This window comes from Mustela nigripes, chromosome 3 (assembly GCF_022355385.1).
Source record: "Mustela nigripes isolate SB6536 chromosome 3, MUSNIG.SB6536, whole genome shotgun sequence".
NCBI lineage: Eukaryota > Metazoa > Chordata > Mammalia > Carnivora > Mustelidae > Mustela > Mustela nigripes.
In genome coordinates, this window is record NC_081559.1 from 89,363,900 (window position 1) to 89,385,946 (window position 22,047).

Sequence of the window (22,047 nt, forward strand, 5' to 3'; positions counted from 1 at the left end):
GTAGTTAATTCTTAAAATTAATATGAAAGCAACATATAACAGATACCCATTAAACTTACATATATATACAACATATTACATACATATGTAAAACTTTGTGATATTTATATATTTCTAATATTAATAAATTATTTTAAAAGTTAACTTTTAACATTAATAAAGAATTATGATTATAATGGGGAAGGAAGATGGGGGAGCTTATGTAGACTGATGACATAGATTGACAGCCAGATAGGAAGCCAGTAATACGTCAGTCTAAGTACTTTAGCTTGTATCTAGGCTAGTCCTAAGAAAAATAAGACACAAATCACACTCAGGACTTTTTGGTTTAGTGGTGAATTCTGTCAAAAATTTTATTTTCATCTTCAATCTACAAAGTTGACATTTGAAAAAATAAAATGGGATTGTTATCTTAATAGGGTTATAAGGGATTTTATAGTGTGATTATTATAGTATGCATGGATTATTACAGTGGACATATGCTGTAAGATTTGCTTCCAAATTGGCTATGGTTTCCAAAACTGGGAACCTGAAGGTGCAAGGGGACTGATGACATTCAGTAGAGAAAAATCTACTATTTTTTATGCAGTCTTAGAAGTTATAATAATAACAATTCTCCCCAATCTAAAAATATATAATTTACAAAATAATTTTATATTCAAATACTTATTACTCTCATGCTATTTCTGTGAGGTACAACAGTCTTAGAGATTCTATTGTAAGTTGTCTCTTTTTTTTGAAGTAGAGAGTGCTTCTATAAACCTTGTCAAAACGTATTCAGAATATAGGACAGTAAGAACACCATGCCCACATGTTCTTAGTAAAAATCCACTAATGTTTTTACAATGTTATTGATTTTTATGAATATGAATGTGGAATTTTTATGAATATGAATATGGAATTACAGATATTTTCTACCAAAAATGTTTATTTGGCCCTGGCCTAATTCACTTTATAATTGTCTTAGTTATTTTATTTTAATTCTATTAATAGGATACCACATTATTTGGATTTTAACAAGTTTTTCTATTCGTGCTTTTTTCAGATCCAGGATATAATCTTGGATTGGATTTGATTATCATATCTTCCTAGTCTCCTCTGTTCTGTGCCACGTTGTTGTTGTTTGGTTGGTTGGTTGGTGGGTTTTTTTTGTTTGTTTTTGTTTTTAGCTTTTCCTTGGTTTTCATGACTTTGACATTCTTGAAGAGAATGTCAGCTCTCCTTTTTATTTAAGTTTTCTCATTCTTTATTTCTTTCAGTTCAAGGAGAATTACTGTTTTATTGTCTACACTGTAGTGTGGAAGTCTAAGATTAATTTAAATTACTTGACATTACATTCTGTATTTTATCACAGTTCAAAACAAACACAAATGTGAAGAAAATTATTTTGGTTGTCCTAGTGGAAGATGCATTTTGAATACCTGGATATGTGATGGTCAGAAAGATTGTGAGGATGGACTTGATGAATTCCATTGTGGTGAGACTGCATTTTGTTCTGTGTACCATATTATTACTTATATGCTGATGTTCTCTTACATAGGGATTTTATACAAAATATTGATAATTGATTTTAACAATTTTCATTTTTATTAAGTAGCACAAAATGGTACAAATTAAAATAGAACAGAAGAACTTGTAATCGAGAGTAACACTCTCCTGTCTCTGCCTTTTCTCTAAACCTTTTCTGCTTTTGTTACTGGTTACCTTTGTCAGTCTAAATGATATACCTTCATTTTCTTTCTGATTAATGAAATCCTAATATGTTTACTTTCTGCAATGAAAAATAAGGATTTAGCTCACACTACTCATTATATTCTCCCTACCTGTTATTGACTATTATTATTCTAAATGTTTCTATTAATTACATGTATAGCTTTAAATAGCACTTAAACTTGTATTTCCTCAAACTTTCATCTTCTACCACTACCTCCTAATTTCTGTATATGTACATTTCATCTTACTTGGCAAGTCAAGACAGCATTTTTAATAATTTATTTTATAGAATTTATGGATTTTATGATTTCTAGGCCAAAGAAATTTCCTACAGGAAAACAAAGCCTATATTCACTATTTTCATTTAACACAAATAACATACACTATGGTGAATAGACAAAGTAGAAAAAAGATTAAAAATGGATCTTCTATGAAATGTCAAACTCCTCTAAAAGTAAATGTCATCATGAAATATGAAGGTGCATTTTATTTGATTAAGATGCTATATATCTTTACATTAGAGCCAGATTGTGAACAGGATTAACAGAGAATTTTACAAATAGTTTATGCAGATTCTTAGTTTCTGGACAGGAAGCCATTATATGTTTGTATTTTTGTTAGTTTCATTTTTTCCAGTTTTCAGTTTTGCCACATTTCTCTCTTTATCACAGGTCATCTAGGTGAATATTTTAAATAAAGATGCAAGATTTTAACATAGTTTTTATGATTTAAAGTGAAGTGTTTATTTTTTTTATAATTTATAATTATATAATTTATAATTTACATTTTGGAACACTTGAATTTGGAAGGATTTTATTTTGGATGTTGCCTGGTGATAGATATACTGAGTCGAGGGACAGGCAGGAGGTGGAGGAGAACAATCACAAACTTGACTTTGGAATTAAAGAGAATACACTATGATAAGTGTATAATGTGGTAATAAAATACAAACCACCCTGCCAATGAATTTAGATGTTGTTCGTCAGACTTATGTGGTGTCCCCAAGAGAAGTAAAAACTTCTTAAGTGTTTAGTCTGTATGGTTGTGAAGCTGGTGGCTTGTCATCAAGCTAAAATCCCTTTAATCACCCCATCGCTAAAATCAAATAGATATGCTAGTGAATATATCATATTATAATCTTACCTAGGATGCATTTTTTTCTCTAGTTGTTCAAAAGTAAATTAAGATTTAGAAAAGATGACCAGACCACACTTGGAACATTTGTTTTTCATCTGTGCACCAGATATTGTGTTTTTTTGTTTGTTTGTTTGTTTTGTTTTTAAACGACACCCTTGAAAACACTTAGGGGAGAGTGGCTAGTATAATGAGTAACTCAAAGTCAAGTCCTGTGAGAATTCTGTGGGAAGAAAAATGTTACATAACCTGGACCCTAAGAGGGAATACACAGGCTGTTGTCAAAATTTTATAGAGCTGTCATAGAGAAGAGGAATTCGGGTTGTTTTCTTATAGAACAATTTATTTTAGCAAAGTCTAAGGAAGGACTTTCTCACTGTCAGACCTATCCTAAGATGGTCTCAAATGATTTTTTTTTCTTTTGCCCCTAAAGCAAACACTTTTGTCTTCTAGATTCTTCTTGTTCTTGGAACCAATTTGCTTGTTCTGCACAAAAATGCATATCTAAACATTGGATCTGTGACGGAGAGGATGATTGCGGGGATGGATTAGATGAAAGTGATAGTATTTGTGGTGAGTTGGTTCTTTGATGTGCGCATTCAATTTTTAGGCATATGATATACATACCTATTATCATTTTAGAACATTCATAAAACTGTTAAATTTAACATTAAATTTATATATACATTTCTGTGTAGCTGGTTTCATTTTTTAATGGAAACCTATTATTTTATTTTTATATACACAGTCTTTCAGTTTTTAAGATAATTTCCTGAATATTCACTCAATGAATATATTTTTAAATTTCATTTTTTTAGTCTTCATGTACTTCTTTGGACTAGATCTCAATGACTGGGATTACTTGCATCAAATGATCAAACATTTTTTCTTGGTCTTTGACATGCATTCCTAAATTACCCTCCAAAATATACTGATTTACATTGCCACAAACAAAATGCTATTTGTGTTTGTATAAATGTATTATAGTGATTATTATTATTAAATTATTTTAAATGGGAAGTAAAAAGGGGCTATTGTATGTAATTTTAAAATGTACTTCAAAAAACAGCTTTATAGGTTTAGAGGTTAAGTGTCCTACTATATATCAACTACAAAGCCAATGTAATTGCTTTTAAATAATCACAAACATTTAACAAATAAATTAAATGGAGTTATTAGGTTAATTTTTAAGGGATAAAAGAAGGAATTGATAACCTTTATAAGTTTATTACAAATAGCCAGGCATTCTAGTAATGTATTTATATTCTTCTTGGTCTATCTTTCTGATCTATTTCTACATGTGTATTTGTATTTATAGGCATAAAACCTTTACTCATTATATCAGCACCGTTTCATAACTGTTATTATTCTATTTTCTCTCTAAATAAGGTGCATGTACAGAGTTAAGTGTACTTGACACCACTTTTAAAATGTTGGTAGTGGTGGCCTGTTTTAGGTCAGTACCACAGAGACAGGTAGGTAGAATTTTATACTACTCAAGGTAATCTGAAGTTCTCTGTAAATAGTATAAAATTAGAGCTGTCTTCTGAAAGCAGGTAATTTATTTTCTTGTATTTAAGCCACCCAAATCTACTTATTATTTACACAGCTGAAACAACTTATTTATACAACAAATAAATATAGAAAGATCACTATCAAAAAACTCTGAAAAGAAAAAGAACTCAGTAATCAACTAGATGTCTGGCCAGTAACTTTTAACTACTTTGTTTCTTTCTGAAGAGAAAGATTTAATATTCTTTCTTTAATTTTAACAAAAGAATTTCCTACTTACATGTAGTATGTTGAGCATGTTGCCAGTCTTTAAAATCATCTAGCTTTTTGACCTTCTGTTTAACCTGACACTAAATGGCTCAATTGATATTCCTTTCCTTTCTGAGTGGACACAATATAGTAGAAGATATAAAGACTCTGAAACCAGAGTTGAATTCTCCCACATTTATATTTGCCTTACCTATTGGGATGGTATTAAAAGATCTCCCTTATGTAACTATTGTGATCATCTAACATGACCATTGTATACAATATAAATGAATTTATTTCTATTCTCTTTTGTTCCATTTCTCCTGCTCTCTCCTTTATTTTTCAGAGTTATTGCTGCATCTATATCTATCAGTGTCCTGATACTTTTTAAAAAGAATTAAAATGGTAATGGACATGTTTACCTGTTGTCAAAAACAGCCAGTCCATTTAATTTAATTACAGGCTGCATTTTATATGCTAACTACCAAGCTGGTGACACATAAAAAAAAGGCTGCTTTACACCAAATATCATTCAATGAACTGAACCTAATATACTAGGATTGGGAAGGAACTTTATAAATAATTTATCTCAGTGTTTATCATCTTTAGTACACAAAAGATACTTTTCAGAAGTTTGCTAAAAATGAAGATTCCTAAGCTTAACCAACAAATATTCTAATATGGACTGTAAGTACAACCTTTCTTAATAAGCACAATAGTGGTTCTGACTTGTGATCTGAGGGTCCCATTTTGGAAATTATAATCTAGTGCACCCTCATCATTTGACAGACGAAATAAGAGAAACTTATAGAAGTTAATAAATTGCCTGAGGTCACTCAGTGAATCAGTGGTGACAGAGCTAAGACCCAAATTCAGATTTATTAAATCCTTTCTAATGGGATAGTAACTGTTACCAATCAAATGTCATATCTGAGTAGGTGCACAAGATGGATCTGGTAGAAATATTTCAGCTTCTTTTCTTCCTTTCTTGGGATTCATATCGCTGAGGAAGTTAATGTTTCCAGATGGCAGGGGTAACCATGGAATGAAGCCATGAGTTTTTTCTTTGGCCCATTTTCTTTCTGATTGACTGTGATGTTTTGGCATGCTCTTAATACAGAAACTGTTGAATACTATCAAGGGAGCCAGAAAATTAGCTGCAAAGAGCTTTATGCCATTTTATAGCTTGAGGTATCTTAGTAATTATCTAGTCATACCCCTCATTTTACAAATAGTGAAACTCAGACACTTAAGTCTTCTCCAAGGTCATACAGAATTAAATTTCTCAACAGCCAAATTGATATTATATCTATTATGTCTACCCTGAGATTAAATGGGGATGATTAAAAAAAAAAAAAACTAGACAAGGAGGTCTACATGTATCAAAACTTCCTTACTACAGAGAATGCACTTTTTAAAAATATTAAGCTAAGTAACAAAAACATTATGGAAATTAAAGCACTAATTGAGAATATAATAGTGAAAGTGACACTTTATATTCTTGTGGCAAGCTTAAAAAGATAGATCATAATGAGGAATAGTATAAAAGTAAATTCTGTAGGAAGATGATTTTATTATAGAAGATATTAAAGACATAATAGCAGGTAAATTCATTTTTAAATGAAAGCAACACTTATTTAATAGATTTTTTTATTATTTCTTCCAGTAATAGGTATCATATTAAACCCCATTCTATTAGCACTGATCCTCAATCAAATGAGCAAATCTGAATTACCTGGAGGACTTTTCTACATTCACTTGCCATCTTGTCCTCCAAGCTAAAAGTATTTGTCAAGGACAGTCATGTTTATGATGGAAAAAATCCTCAGGGGGGTTTATTTTAGCACCTTGCTTCCCCCATTTGAAAGCATTACATTGAAAAGCATGATCTGCTCATAACAACTCTATAGCTGAAAAGAAAGGTGATAATCGTTCTATAATTAAAGCATTTTGGTCACTGTTTTAAATGTTTGAAACCTAATATCTCTCATTCTATTCAGTTATATTTTCTTTCTGTAGATATTAGCATTTAAAAAAATAACTCTAAAAATTAGCATCTATTCTATGGATAGCTTTTGCTCATGGGAAAATGGAGTTAAAGAAAAGTTAGAACATGATTTGAGGGAATCTAACTGATTCACTCAACAAATATTTTATAAAAGTAAATAAAGAATTCAATATGTATAACTGTATTAGATGCTAGGAAAACATCATGAGAAATAATTGTGTTCTATTTCATATGATTGCTCTATACCCATATAAGGAAAAACAAAGAAATCACCTATGATCCTTTGAGCATATAATCAAAGTCAGCAAGCATTTTTTTTCTGTGTACATTTGAAAAAAATCATGCATCTAAAGGGACATTGATCTGACAGAGCAGAGAAAAAGTAGATTTTATTTATTAAGTGTGTAAAAACAAAAGGAACATGCATACATTAATTCTTTTCAACAACACAAGATAGGGAGTAACAGTAATCACATTAGTGGTCGAGAGAAGGTACTCAGCAATCAGAAGGGTTTTGAACTCCCAGCTGAACATGCGTCATCCAGCACAACTTGTGACGTTCTGAAAGCTTTTCCACTTCTCTGAGCCTCAGTTTCCTTTCAGTGAAATGAGACCAATAATAGTTCTACTGGTTGGAATTCTTGCAAGAATTAAATGAGTTAATATATTAAGTGCTTAGCATATATTAAGCAATAAAAACACTATTATTATTATTATTATTATTATTATTATTATCCTTATGGGTTCAGTCTTTTAGAAATTTTATCATAGTTTATTCACAATTCTATGGCATTTGTATGCCTTGCTACATTTTGTAGGGAGAAAAGATCTTTATTATTTTCTGCAATGTAGCCTTACGAAATAAAATACTTGCACTTAGGAAGGCATGATTTGTGAGAGGAACTGTGTAAACATCTATAGGAGAAGGATACTATGTGATGATTTCAAATAGCAACAGTCTCTTCCTTGTCAGCAACATTCTTCTGTTTACTTTCTTTCTAAGGTAAGTAGACATGTTAGATCTTTCCCAGAAGACATGCAGTGATCTTAATGGCATTCTCTCCTTGGCTTTCAGGTGCTACCACCTGTGCGGTCGACATGTTCAGCTGCCAGGGATCCCATGCCTGTGTGCCTCGACACTGGCTTTGTGATGGTGAAAGGGACTGTCCAAATGGAAGTGATGAGCTCTCCACAGCTGGCTGCGGTAGGACACTGTAGGGCTCTGTGTGAAGGAAAGCTGACACAGTTTCCTCAGACTCTTCCTTTCACAGTATTCACCATATCACATTTTCTCTCACTTTCCCAATCCCTGGACTCATAAAGTAGTACCCAGACTTAATCAGGTGGGATGTTGTCATCATGGTAGTTCAGCGATCCCTCTAACCAACTGCTGTTCAGTTTTGCAAACATGCAGAGTGAGACCACCCATTTTAAAACCCTTCTGACAAACACAGATTCATCATTTCAATTCTGAGATTATGTAGCTGCCTGATGTATGTGTGTGACTGTGGTAGATTTGTTAGTTTCTTTTTAGACCCCCACCACTACCCCCACAAAGGCTTTTAGATTGCCTATTGCAGACACTCTATAAATGGCTGATGTGATCCCAAATAACCACTGATCAGAAGGTCAGTAAACACCTATTAGTTCTATGGAGAGGGTATTAACCCTTAGGTCAGGTAAAAATAGTATGGATATAGCTGAATGAAGCTTGGATATCCGGTGGACACCTTTGGAGGTCAGACGATTTATTAAGTTTCTGACTCTTGGTCACCTCAGGAAGTTTTCACCGAATTGCTCAACAGTAAAAATTTAGATAAATTTCCTTTGCATGATCAAGAAAATAAAGGAGCTGAATATTTGAATGGAGGTCCCAAGGCCACTTAGGGTATCTGTTGAGGGGAGCAATTTATCAGAAACAGTGTTATGAATTCTTCTCATTAAAGTGAATTCTGCCAGTCATATCTCCAATGACCTCTCTTCAGGTCTTTAAAACAAGTACTTGAAGCCATAATGGAGGTGTATGTGTATGTGGGTATGTATATGGGAGTTGTGGCATAGTTAACATGGAGGAGAAAAAAGAAAACTTTGAGGCAGGCCTATGTGCACAGAACTTATGCTAGAGTAGAATAATTCACTTTGATCTTGAAACTGACATATGTGTCTGTAAAGGTCAATGGGGCTACTGAGGGCTACATAATAAAGGATTATGCATCAATTCAGGGATCCAGATGGTCCCAGTATACTGTTGCTATTGTAGCAAGTTAACACTCTGGGATGCATATTAGCACTATTGGACCACATGGGTGCTATTAAGTAAATTATGCTAAAATACAACAAATTGTACTCCAGTGACCTGAAAGCGTTAATGCCAAATAAGCCTCTGTTGCTTATGTTTTAAAAAATAATTCATCTGTTATAACTGGCATAATTCAGTTTGAGTTATGTAAGCTGTCATACAGTTCAAAGTTAGAGGAATTAGTAATAACTGCATTTTACTTTGATAATAATGGGCAGTTTTTAAAGCTCTTCCTACATGTCTTCCACATCATTTTTGAAAATAATTTTGTTGAAAATAAATTAAACTTGATTAAATCCAAAGAATCATTTCTGTTTTGCTTACTCATGTCTCCATTCTTGTCATTGCTAACTTTAAAGCAGATTTCCTTTTTGGAATACGGGGAAGTCTGGGGCTAGGGAGCTGATAGACTTGGTTTTTTGTTTGTTTTTTGTTTTGTTTTGTTTTAAATTTCTTTTTAAAATTTATTTTCAGTGTTCCAGAATCATTGTTTATGCACCACACCCAGTGCTCCATGTAATCCATGCCCTCCATAATACCCAACACCAGCTCACCCAACCTCCCACCCTTCTCTTCTCCAAAACGCTCAGATTGCTTCTCAGAGTCCACAGTCTTATGGTTCATCTCCCCCTCCAATTTCCCCCAACTCCCTTCTCTTTTCCATTTCCCCATGTCCTCCATGTTATTCCTTATGCTCCACAAATAGGCAAAACATGATAATTGACTCTCTCTGCTTGATTTATTTCACTCAGCATAATCTCCTCCAGTCCTGTCCATGTTGATACAAAAGTTGGGTATTCGTCCTTTCTGATGGGGGCATAATTCTCCATAGTGTATATGGACCGCATCTTCCTTAGCTGAGAAACTTGTAAAAAAATCATTATCCTCATTATCCTGTCAGAACAAAGTATAGAAAAGATACTGGGTCATCACAAAAAAATAATATGTAAAAAATAGTAGAAGTGTCATGGAAGGATTTCAAGAAAAAGTAGTAATATCTGAGTCATATTGAACAAAGAGAAGAAAGAGAAAGGTGTTCTAGGTAAAGGGAAGTCCATAGTAAGACATGAAAGGAGGAGATTGAAGGCATATAAATTTTTTCAAGTGCCCATTATATGCCAATCATTTTGCTAGGTGCTTTTATTTACATTATTGAATTCCCCCAGTATCCCAGTGAAATGTTTTTAGGATCTGCCAAAAATAATTGTTACATAGATAGGAATTTAAACAGCGCCTAGGAATTTATTGAGTACCTGAAATGAGCTGATCTGCTTCATATATCTTATCCCGTTCTTCCAAGAAATTTCTCTGATAGATTTTATTATCCCATTAAATGGATAAAGAAACATGCAACAAGAAGGTAAATATTTTCCTCAGGATACAAATCATAAATAGCAGAGTGACTTTTTACAAAATCTTCCTCTTTCTGGTGGACTATAATGGCATATATCAGATTATTTTTTATTTTACTTAAAAATGAGATGTAAATGATGTATAACATTGAATTAGTTTTAGGTATACAACATAATGATTTTATATGTAATATTATGCAGTGATTACCATAGTAAGTTTAGTTATCATCTATTATATAGCAGATTATTTTTACATTTGAAATATCCCAAATCTTGAGTCTAACAGAGCATTTATCCTTTAAATATAAGACAAGGTTATTGAAAATATTTAAATGATCTCCTCAAACCATTATTGATTCTATGCATATTAAAGTTTATTCACTCTGCATAAGTTACCAGCTTCTGAACTTTTGCTGAAAGCAATTGTACTTTTTGGTCAAACACTTTCCAACTTGGCTAGGATCCTTGCTACAGCACTACTGTCATGGATCAGGATTTCAAAAGAATGGATATTCCATTTTTTGCATAGGTATTTCGAATTTTATGTGATACTTAAAGCTTGGGCTTATCACACCATAGATCTTAATTTAACCCAAAAGCTTTATTTTCATTTTAGAAGTAATAACTTTCTTTGCTTTTTAGAAGTTTTCTTTTCACTTCCATCATGACCATTATTAGCACTTGGTAGTCTTTTCAGTTTCAGTTTTCACAAAGAAGCAAGGTGGGGTTTTTTTGTTTTTTGTTTTTTTTTAAATCACCTTACTGATATTACTACAGACATGAAGAGAGGAAAAAACCCAGCCACATTATTACAGTTGAGTGATTTTTTTTAAATCATGTATGATCCTTTGAATTCATCCTTCAGCAAACTGACAAATTGCTAAGTGGCCTGAAATTTCAGGGTCACTGTGGAATTGTTGAATGTATTACTACTGAAACTTTGAATTACATTCATGTATTTCATATATAAATATATTTATGTTACATATATTATGAATTTATATACATGGTCATATATATTTTGAATGGAATATTGGGCAAACTTTTCTTTCTCTAAATAACTATGAATTATTGAGAATAACAGCATACATCCCCTAAACTTTTCAGGTGGGGGAAGATAAAATAGGTACTCATCTAACTTTATTCTTTGTGATATCTTTCTTAGCCCCCAATAATACATGTGATGAAAATGCTTTCATGTGTCATAATAAAGTGTGCATCCCCAAGCAATTTGTCTGTGACCATGATGATGACTGTGGAGATGGCTCTGATGAGTCACTGCAGTGTGGTAAGTATATAGGGAATTTTCATGGAAGAGATTCTCAGGCTGAGTGGTATTTTAAGATAACTCAAGAAATATAGAAATAGGGACGCCTGGGTGGCTTAGCCCTAGTTAAATATCAGGCTCTCTGCTCAGGGAGAGTCTGCTTCTCACTCTCACTCTCCCTCTGTTCTCTCTCTCTCACACAATCTCAAATAAATAAATAAATAAATAAAATCTTAAAAAAAATAGAAATAAATGATGAATACAACTCATAATGTCATTAAGGGCATGTTAACGTAGTTATTCATAGAAGTACCACAATAACCTCTTTACATTCTAGCATAGTACACATTGATTTGGAGAGCATGCCTACTGTGGTGTGTTCTTATTAAGAACCACATCGGGAAATGGTTAGAAAAATGTCTTTAGTTGAAACTACTTTAAACTTTAAAGACAATATATGGCTAGCTAGTTCACTCTTTTAGCCAAATCAAATATTTGAGTGAGGAAAAAAGTAAGAGAATTCACAATTATCAGAGAAACTGCATACTTAACATTTTTCTTTTACCTTAACGGTTTACATGTACACTTATTTGTTAAAATTAAGTTTTATTATGATGAAATGTATCTTCTCATTGCATTTATATTTATCTGACCATCACTGATGTAATATATATGCAAATACATATGTAACTTTTGTAGTGAAATCATTAAATATTCCTAGTTGAAATTGAAGTCTTACATGAACCTAGTATTTTTTGTTAAAAAACCTCAAAATCCTTAAATGCATACATGAGTAAATATAAAATGAAAAGCCATAAAATCCATATATAATCATAAAAGGCAGTCGATTTAGTGCCCTCTGTTGTCCTCCCTGTGTTGTGTCTACAGCCTTGGTCTTTGGTAGTAATCTCTTTGAAATCAGTGGATACCAGTTTTTATGCTCATCTCACCATAAAGTCATGGATTCAGTGTGATATTTTACAAGGTACATCATAACTCAAGATGTAAATCTGAAGTATAGTTATGTCTGATTGAATATCTTCCCTCTGCTAGACACTTATTCAGTTGATTTGGAGATGAATGAGATAGAGATCCCACTAGAAGAATTTGCAGACAAACAGGAAAATCAAATAGAATAATAGCACACATTGTCAGATGGGACTAAGAATCACAATAGATGGGATCAGAGCTGAGAGAATAGTTTTTGAAGCACTAAAGAACAGAAGTAGGGAATGTTAAAGAAAGTCATATTTAGATGGTAGATAAAATAACACAATGGTTAAAAGCACAGACCCTGGAGGCAGATGGCCTGGGTTTAGATCCTGGCTCCGCCGCTTACTATCTGTGTGACCTTTGAAGTTATTTCACCTTTCTGTCCCTAAATTCCTCATCTGTAAAAAATATATATAGTAACATTTTAACTTTTAGAGCTGTTAAGAGAATTAAATGAATTAATATTTGTGAAATGCTTAGAATTGTTCTGGACACATAGAAAGTTCTATGTATGTTGACAAATGCCTACAAATTCACATGGGTGAAGAATAGCAATTTGTCTTTTGTGAGGTAAATTGAAGTTAGAAAGTTGAAACTGGATTCTGAAAAGTCTGAAATACAGTGTAAAGAATTTGTAGTTTATTATTTTAGCTCTCAGTTGCCAACACATTTTGAAACTGAGAATGCCACCATCAAGATATGTTTCAGACCCATCTTTTTCAGCAGAATGGATGAAATATTGCCATGGGAGAGGGGAGCCATTAGGTGAAAAGAAGCTAGATAAAAGATTATTGCAATAGTTATGATGATTAATGAGGTGATGGGAAGCCAGGGCAGAAGTGTTGGAATGGAAAGAACAAGGATGGGTCAGAATCCATTTGCAGTCAGATGTGGAGGATAAAGGAAAATTTCCAGGTTGGATCACTTGGTGGATGGTGTTACCATCATTAATGAGATTTGGAACATGGGAGGTTAAGGGCCACGTTTTGCTGGTGTCGGAGAAGAGAAATTTAAAAAGAATTAATTTGGGATGTTTTGAATGAGTGTTAATCAGACAATCAACATGAAGCTCTACAGTGAATGTTTGAAAATTTAGTTCTAGAGACCAGAAGTATGATCAGGACAAATAAAATTAATTTGGTGACCATAGGCATAAAGGTGATATTCAAAAATGACAAAAAAGGAGAACACCTAACACTGTAGAAAGGAAAAGAGGAGAAGAATGGACTAAAGATTGAAGTTGGGGCTTCACCCACAATATTCTAGGATCGAACAGGAGATGCCTTCTTCATACAGAAGGAAGGATACAAGGGAACAACAGAAGCCAAATAAGACAGATGCCACGGGAGTGGGTTGTAAAAATTAAACCAGGCAGTTATTTACAAGCTAGTGGGCTCAACAACATCCAATGCTACAGGAAAGTGAAATAGGAGTCTGAGGCTCCTTTGAATGTGATGCTTGTCATTTGGTATTTGTTAGCTCTGAGAGGAATTTCAGAAGGTAGAAGTTGTAGAAATGGATGTGAATGATTTGAGGATGAACTGGAGATAAATAAGGGAATGCTGGGTAGGGTGACATAGAAGAAGAATCATGTGTAGTTAAGAGTTATGTGGATGGTTTTTGTTTTCTTTTTAAAGATTTTTATTTATTAGAGAGAGAGTGAGCAAGAGACAGAGAGAGAGAGAGGAGGCACATGAGCAGGGGGAAGGGAGGAGTGAGAGATAATCCTGAAGCAGACTCTCCCTGCTGAGCATGAAGCCCTACGTGGGTGGGCGAGGGGGCCGAGAGGTGTTTGATACCAGAATCCTGAATTCATGAGTTGAGCCAAAATCAGGAATAGGCAGCTTAGCTGACTGGGCTACCCAGGCGCCCCAGATGGATTTTAATAGTTACTGGGCTGGGAGAAACTTGAATGTAATATACCTGTTGACTGAGAATGAACTAGTGAAGGGCAGAGAGGAAGAAAGACTGGCGAAACTGAAGGTATTTTAGAACTTTGTAGTTTTGCCATTCAGTATGATAAAAATCTCAGTTATATAATCATTGTTGAATTATTTTTTATTGGAATATTGTTTATTTGTTAATTAACATGCAGATCTTATTCCCTCTCTTCAAAAGTAGAATATTTACCAGATTTACCCGAAAGTTTCTAATAGAAATGACAGTTTTATTGTTAACAAACTTAGCAAAAATTCAATCTAAAACTCATAATAGTCAAAATCAAATGAGTTTTACTTACAAACAGGCATAGATTTGATCATTAAAAATTGACGGGTTGGTACTGTGATTTGAATAAAGCTTTTTAATGCCTCTAAGTACCAATACGTAGGATAATTATAATAGTTCTGTGCTTATTGCTTTATATTGGCTTTTTTTTTTATTTTAACAATGTCTTTACGCTTTCAATGCTGCTTTCAAACATAAACATGGCATTACAGCTTCTGAGAATTATCATTATAACTTGGAATCACTTCATCCATATGTTCTGTTACTATACCTAACCAAGCTTAGTCTTGAAAAAAATTAATAGCTTTATACTTTTCTTTTTTAAAAATTTATTTATTTATTTATTTGACAGAGAGATAGAGAGCACAAGTAGGCAGAGAGGCAAGCAGAGGGAGAGGGAGCCTGATGTGGGACTTGATCCCAGTACCCTGAGATCATGACCCAAGCCGAAGGGAGCTGCTTAAGTGACTGAGCCACCCAGGTGCCCTGCTTTATTCTTGTTTTCTATTCAAAGGGAATTCTTTAGGATATAGATAATAGGGGAACAGAGATAGTATCCTTGAGTATTGCATTTTGTTTCCTCTCCCAGAAGCAATAAGATTGCCTTGTTTTTTATTTTATTTCCTAGGCCTTAATCCTACTTCTCAACCACAAATATTTCTTGCAAGTATGACCACTGTCCCCAAAAGGAATAAGAAACATTTCCCGTAGGAGACATGGGTAACTCCCATTGTTAATTAGGTATAGTGAATGTTAGGGAATGCAGATTTAATATTTGTTATATGAATTAGAATGTTTATTTCTTTGTCTCTAGGATACCGACAGTGCAATGAAGAAGAATTTAGTTGTGCTGATGGACGATGTCTCTTAAATACTCAATGGCAGTGTGATGGAGACTTTGATTGCCCTGATCATTCTGATGAAGCACCTTTAAATCCAAAGTGCAAAAGTGCAGGTACAAAAATATATAATATTATACTTATTTCCAAATTGGTTTTCAATGACAAAACTGTGACTCTGATTTTCACTTCAGTCTAGTATGATATTTAATGAAAAGAAATGCAAATAATTAAGCATGTGATGTTACAAGTGACACCATGAAAGATCCTAGTAATCAACTCTGTTTTGCAGCAAGTTTTAGAAATTTAAATCTGTGCTAAAATATGAAGATTTGGGGCGACGAGCCTAAGGAATCGATCATCTTGACCCCTTCAAAATGTCATTTTTTCTTAATACTTAATTTTATGTGAAAATAATTTCTTTGTATGGACCTATTTGAAAAATCAAACAAAATAAGTTGAGATTTACTGAGAGAAAGTCTGTATCAGTGATACTTGGGCAAAATGAAGTATATTGCATATCATTTGAACAGAAATATATACATACCTAAACTTGGTCTATTTATCATTTGACTATTCCAGAGACTGAATACATAGTCATATATTTAAAATAAACCCAATTACCATTCTCTCATGTACTTTACATGCTAATAGGCTTTCTTTTATCATGTATGATAATGAGTAATGTTCAAGTCATCAGGTTATGAGTTGCTGCAAAACCTAAACTCCTTTTCCATCGCTATATTTGGAACAACTATTATTCACCACAAATGTCCTTTTTATGCCCCAACTTAAAAATGTCAATGTTATATTTTCAAGAAGAAAAAGAATTTAGGAATATCTACCTATTCTAGATTCTTAATTTTTAGTGACATATAATTTCTAAGAGACCTATGGCTTGAGGGAGATGTCAAACTATCATTATACTTTTGAATTAATTCTTCACAATATAGATGAAGACAGAAATACTTAATTTTACTATAGGTGCTTATTTTGATTGCTAATTTTAATGGCAAAGGATGATTTTCAGTAACTGTTGAACATGAAAGTACAGTTTGCCCTTGATTTTTTTTATATTTTGTGTAAAAAAGACTACACTACAGAGGATTTTATATGTATGTATATATTCACTATAATTTTTGACAGATAAGTTATCATATTTGTGAATGTTTTCAGCAATTGTAGTATAAAGCAATGGCATGCCCTTTATGTTCCATTTGTTTTATTTTTTTTTCCAGAACAGTCATGCAACAGTTCATTTTTTATGTGCAAAAATGGCAGGTGCATTCCCAGTGGAGGTCTTTGTGACAATAAGGATGACTGTGGCGATGGCTCAGATGAGAGAAACTGCCATATAAATGAATGTTTGAGTAAGAAAGTCAGTGGATGTTCTCAAGATTGTCAGGACCTTCCTGTCAGTTACAAGGTAGGTACTCATTAAAAATAGTAAATAACATGATACATTGGATTTGTGATAATGAATGCCATTCAATCAGATATGGCTATAATATTTAGAATGCATCATGATGTCTTTAAGTAAAACTACTTAAATGAAAAGTATCTATACAAGCAATTCATAATAATAATGTGATGTAAAAACTGTAAAAATGTACTCAGAAAGACAAAAATGTCAATGTGTTTTTCAATATATGCAAAATATAAAAGAGAAAAAAAAAGCATAGGAAAACCAGTGTTTAGGGAGATGTTGCCATGTTAATAGCACACAAATACGTATGCAACTCTTAAGTTCCCATTCCTTCCCTCATTCTTCCTCTCATCTTTGAAGTGAAATGGGCTAATCATTTATTTACCACAACACTGCATAATACGATATTATTCATATAAACAGGAAGAAAAAATAGAATTCATCAATTATTAGGACTGAGTGCAGGTAAAAATAAATCATGCCTAATATCCTAATTGCTTTTTGTTAGCACTATTTTCCTGAAGAGTGTGATTCACTGACAAAACTGATTGACAGGAATAGCTTTTGAAAGCATTCCTGTTTCATTCATGTTGGAATGGAGGATGCCAATGAGCATAATATTAAAATGAAAGCTGTGCATTAGGTTAACACTGCTTATGTAAGTGTGGGAAAATCTCAGGAAGAGCAATTCATTTGAAAGTCAGTGTTTTTAACTGAGCAATAGCTCTATGTGAATTAGCAATAGGATGTGCTCCTACAAAACACAGAAGCAGTCTAATGCCAGTTAAGACCATTACTGAGATTAGATTTTATTCTACTGTGTTCTGCACTGGGCAGTTAACACCTGGAATACTATGTGCATTAATGGACATGACATTGTAAGAGGAACCTTGACAAATTGTAGTGTATACAAATTTATGCATCCAGAAGCATAAGGAGTCTGGAACACATGCCATTGGAAGAAGTTTTGCCTGGAGCAAAGACAGCTTATTAACTGAATTCAAGTATATGAAATACAGGATTAAGGAACGGACCTAGTCTGAGTTACTTCCAAGGTTGGAATTATGAGTTGGGAAGCAGATTCTGCTCAATATGAGGAAAAGTATTCTAAAGTACTCTCTTTGCATTGAAATGAGCTGCCTCATTTCTCATTACTAAAAGGGTTAAATTGTAGGTAAATGTCTTTTTTGTTTTTAAATGTTCAGTTAGCCAACATATAGTACACCATTAGTTTTTGATGTAGTGTTCAATTACTAAATGCCTTTCTTTAAAGCATGCTAGATAAAATATTTCTGTGTTGCAGAGGTATTGTACCTTTTTCCCTGCCAACTTTGACATTCTATGGCAAGCCAGTCCTATCTAGTGGTAAATTTAGCCAAACAACCACTTTGCCATTTGGAATCTCTGAATTTCTGGTATTATGATTAGCTTAACAACATTGATAGGATATTATTGTATATAAATTTAACCAAAGAACTACCATGATCATTTTTCCCTGTGCAAAAATGGAGATAAAAAGTGAATCATTAAGAAAACTATATTTGTTAAAAAAAAAAATGTCCAAATACTGTATTAAGAGATTTGGTTAAATTTACATACTTAAAACACATATGTACTCACAAGTGTTGTATTGTAGATAAAGTGAAACAAGACAAATGAGCCAAAATATCTCTTAATGAGATGAATATGTATCAAGTAATTAATTTTGGCAGTAAATATTTTGAAACCCAATGAAGCAGAAAAAATATTACCAATGACTTAGGCACAATCAAGATAGATGTGTTTCCTGAAAAATTAGGGAGTGTGTCATAGAATTATTAGAGATAATTAGTTTAATTTCAATTCCCAGTTTAGAAATAGTTCTTTAGACCTGTGTATATAATATAATATAATATAATATAATATAATATAATATAATATATAGAATGTATATATCATAGAATCTATATCTGCTTATCTACCTAAAGACATTAATTTCAAAGTAGAGCTCTTTTTGCTTATCCTGAATGTATTTAAGTCTGTTGTAACAACATTGGTGAAATCTAAAAATTATAGAATATAAGGTGGTCACCTTTTGACATAACATGCAGAATGAAGTGTAATACTTTTTAAATGGCTTCATGTGAGGTGCCTGGGTAGTTCAGTTGGTTATGCGTCCAACTCCTGATTTTAGCTTGGGTCTTGATCTCAGGGTACTGGAATGGAGCACCACATCGGGCTCTGTGCTCAGCAAGGAGTCTGCTCAAGGATTCTCTCTCTCCCTCTCCCTCTGTTACTCCCCCAATTCTCTCTCTCTCTCTCTCTCTCTCTCTCTCTTTCTCTCTAAAATAAATAAATAAATCTTTAAAAATTAAAATGAAAAAATAAAATGCGATAGAATGCCTGAATATAAGAAGTACCTCATGCTAAGAAGTGCCATGTTTAGAAAACGACTATGGTAGAAATAGGTATCATCCAGAATGCCATGTTAAATCTGTTTTAATTACTTTATAGGACATGTTACACAGAAATACTTATTTATTGATAATTTTTTTAAATAAGTGTTTTTACCTTAACTTCTCAGAAAGTAGTCATAGAATGAAGTGAGAATTCTTGTTAAAATAGAAAACATATTTAATCATTCAGAGAGTCTATATGTATACCTGACAGAATTGATATGAATAGTGTTCTTGAATATGTACACATGTCAAAACTAATGAATAAAATAAAGCATCTATTGGGGAAACAAGAGCAATATAAAAATTCAAGTAGCTAAGACTAGAATCATAAGTGAGAGATGTAAATAAAATTTTAATCCAAATATTTTACATATTGTGCTGAGATTTTACACACACACACACACACACACACACACACATCTATATTCATGATAATTTGTTGGTAAGAAATACTTTTTGGGGGGAGAGTTAGTTTGTGAGTTTCTCTCTTCCATTGAATGGGGAAAACCATCCAATAACCTATTTTTCATGGTATCTGTAGAACATGACAAGAAATCCTCCTCCAAAATCTGCAATAAAATGAAAATTGCTTACAAAAGCAAGACATAGATCTTATGGACTGTGAACAATTTGCACATTTGTTACAAAATAAATATAATGTATCTAACTATTCAAAAGGAAGGAATAACATTTACTAAAAGCAAGGATGTTATTTTGATGTAAAGTATAATTTACCATGTAAAAATAAATGTACCTCTGGGAGAGAAATAAGTTTTAATATATATATATATTAGGAATGAAATAATATTTGCCAAATATCCCTTAAACACCTGCCAAAACTTGAATGCAATAGGAAAAGTTTGAGTACCTGTATTTCTCTGTAGGACCTTCTATAAAACTTAATACAAATCAGGACAATTTGAAGCTGTTCTTAATGATGAGAAATATTAAGCTGTATTGAATATATATAAATCTCAGTTTCATAAAGATTACTTTTCTTTATAAATAAAGGTGAAAATTTTTAAAATTTCTACTAAATGTAGGTGAATCTCTCCTTTTTTATCTTTGAAAATGCAAATAATTATTAGTTTCTCCCATTCAGTTTATGAAAGTTAGACTAGTAGGATTTCCCACTGAGGCCTTTGGGTTATTTTGGAGTAAAAAAATGTTTTTGTTGGTTATCTTTTTAAAAATCTTCCATTTCAATAAACAATTATTTTAAAAGCTACTGATAACCTTAAGCATTCTAATTTTATTTGTTTATAGAAATATATATTACATTTGGTAACTTCTACCAATTTTACTTTAAGAAATTGATTTTCCATAAATATGTTTTTTATCTAAGCTGTCTCTTTGATATAATAGTTCTATAAGCCTCACATTAGCCATTCAAAGTGATTTCCAGAAATCCTATTAAAACCAGGACACTGTTTATTTCCTTTTATAATACTCTTTGAGAAGAATTCAGTACGGTCTATTAAAATTCCTTTCACTTGTCCTTAAAGTGTCCCCTGAATTCAACACTGTCCTATGTCAGACGATGGCTCTCTGGTTTCCCAACCTCATGACCGCATGACTTATTTTCCACTGCTTTTCAGTGATAACTTTTTGTATCCTGTCATTTTCTCACTTTCTTTTAAAAACTTACTTCTTTTAAAAATTGTGGTACAATATACCTGACGTAAAATTTACCATTTTAACCACTTTTAAGTGTACACTTAGGTGACATTAAGCATCTTGCTTTCTTTTGCCATCACAAAGCACCAATTGTCTTGACTTCCTAAATCAGGTAGCAGGATGAATGTTCTCAAAGAAAGTAAGAGTTGGATGAGGAGACTATGGAAAATCAAGCTATGGTTTTTGCTTTGATTTGCTGGCTTGCTAGTGGGCCCTAGGGATTAAAACAAAACAAAGCAAAACAAAAAAATTATTAAAGATTATTAGCTAGCTCTGTTACAAAGCTGTCATCATCAAGACAGCATGATACTGGCACAAAAACAGACACATAGATCAATAGAACAGAATAGAAAGCCCAGAAATAGACTCTCAATTCTATGGTCAACTAATCTTTGACAAAGCAGGAAAGAATGTCCTATGGAAAAAAGACAGCCTCTTCAAAAATGGTGTTGGGAAAATTGGACAGCCACATGCAGAAAAATGAAATTGGATCATTTCCTTATACCACACACGAAAATAGACTTGAGGGGAACACAGGCAGCAACCTCTTCAACCTCAACCGCAGCAACATCTTCCTAGGAACATTGCCAAAGGCAAGGGAAGCAAGGGCAAAAATGAACTATTGGGATTTTATCAAGATCAAAAGCTTTTGCACAGCAAGGAAACAGTTAACAAAACCAAAAGATAACTGACAGAATGGGAGAAGATATTTGCAAACGACATATCGGATAAAGTGCTAGTGTCCAAAATCTATAAAGAACTTAGCAAACTCAACACCCAAAGAACAAATAACCCAATCAAGAAATGGGCAGAGGACATGAACAGACATTTCTGCAAAGAAGACATCCAGATGGCCAACAGACACATGAAAAAGTGCTCCATATCACTGGGCATCAGGGAAATACAAATCAAAA

At 32.9% G+C, this 22,047-nt stretch overlaps 1 protein-coding gene across 1 annotated transcript in view; it reads left to right on the top strand.

Annotated features, from left to right (window-relative positions):
- LRP1B (LDL receptor related protein 1B) overlaps positions 1–22,047 on the top strand; it is a 2,002,169-nt gene that overhangs the window by 1,724,568 nt on the left and 255,554 nt on the right. Inside the window, exons 51-56 of the mRNA XM_059394361.1 lie at positions 1,355–1,477; positions 3,301–3,420; positions 7,692–7,820; positions 11,433–11,555; positions 15,568–15,708; positions 16,831–17,018. Coding sequence (XP_059250344.1) covers positions 1,355–1,477; positions 3,301–3,420; positions 7,692–7,820; positions 11,433–11,555; positions 15,568–15,708; positions 16,831–17,018 — 824 coding nt within the window. The remainder of the gene's footprint in view (positions 1–1,354; positions 1,478–3,300; positions 3,421–7,691; positions 7,821–11,432; positions 11,556–15,567; positions 15,709–16,830; positions 17,019–22,047) is intronic.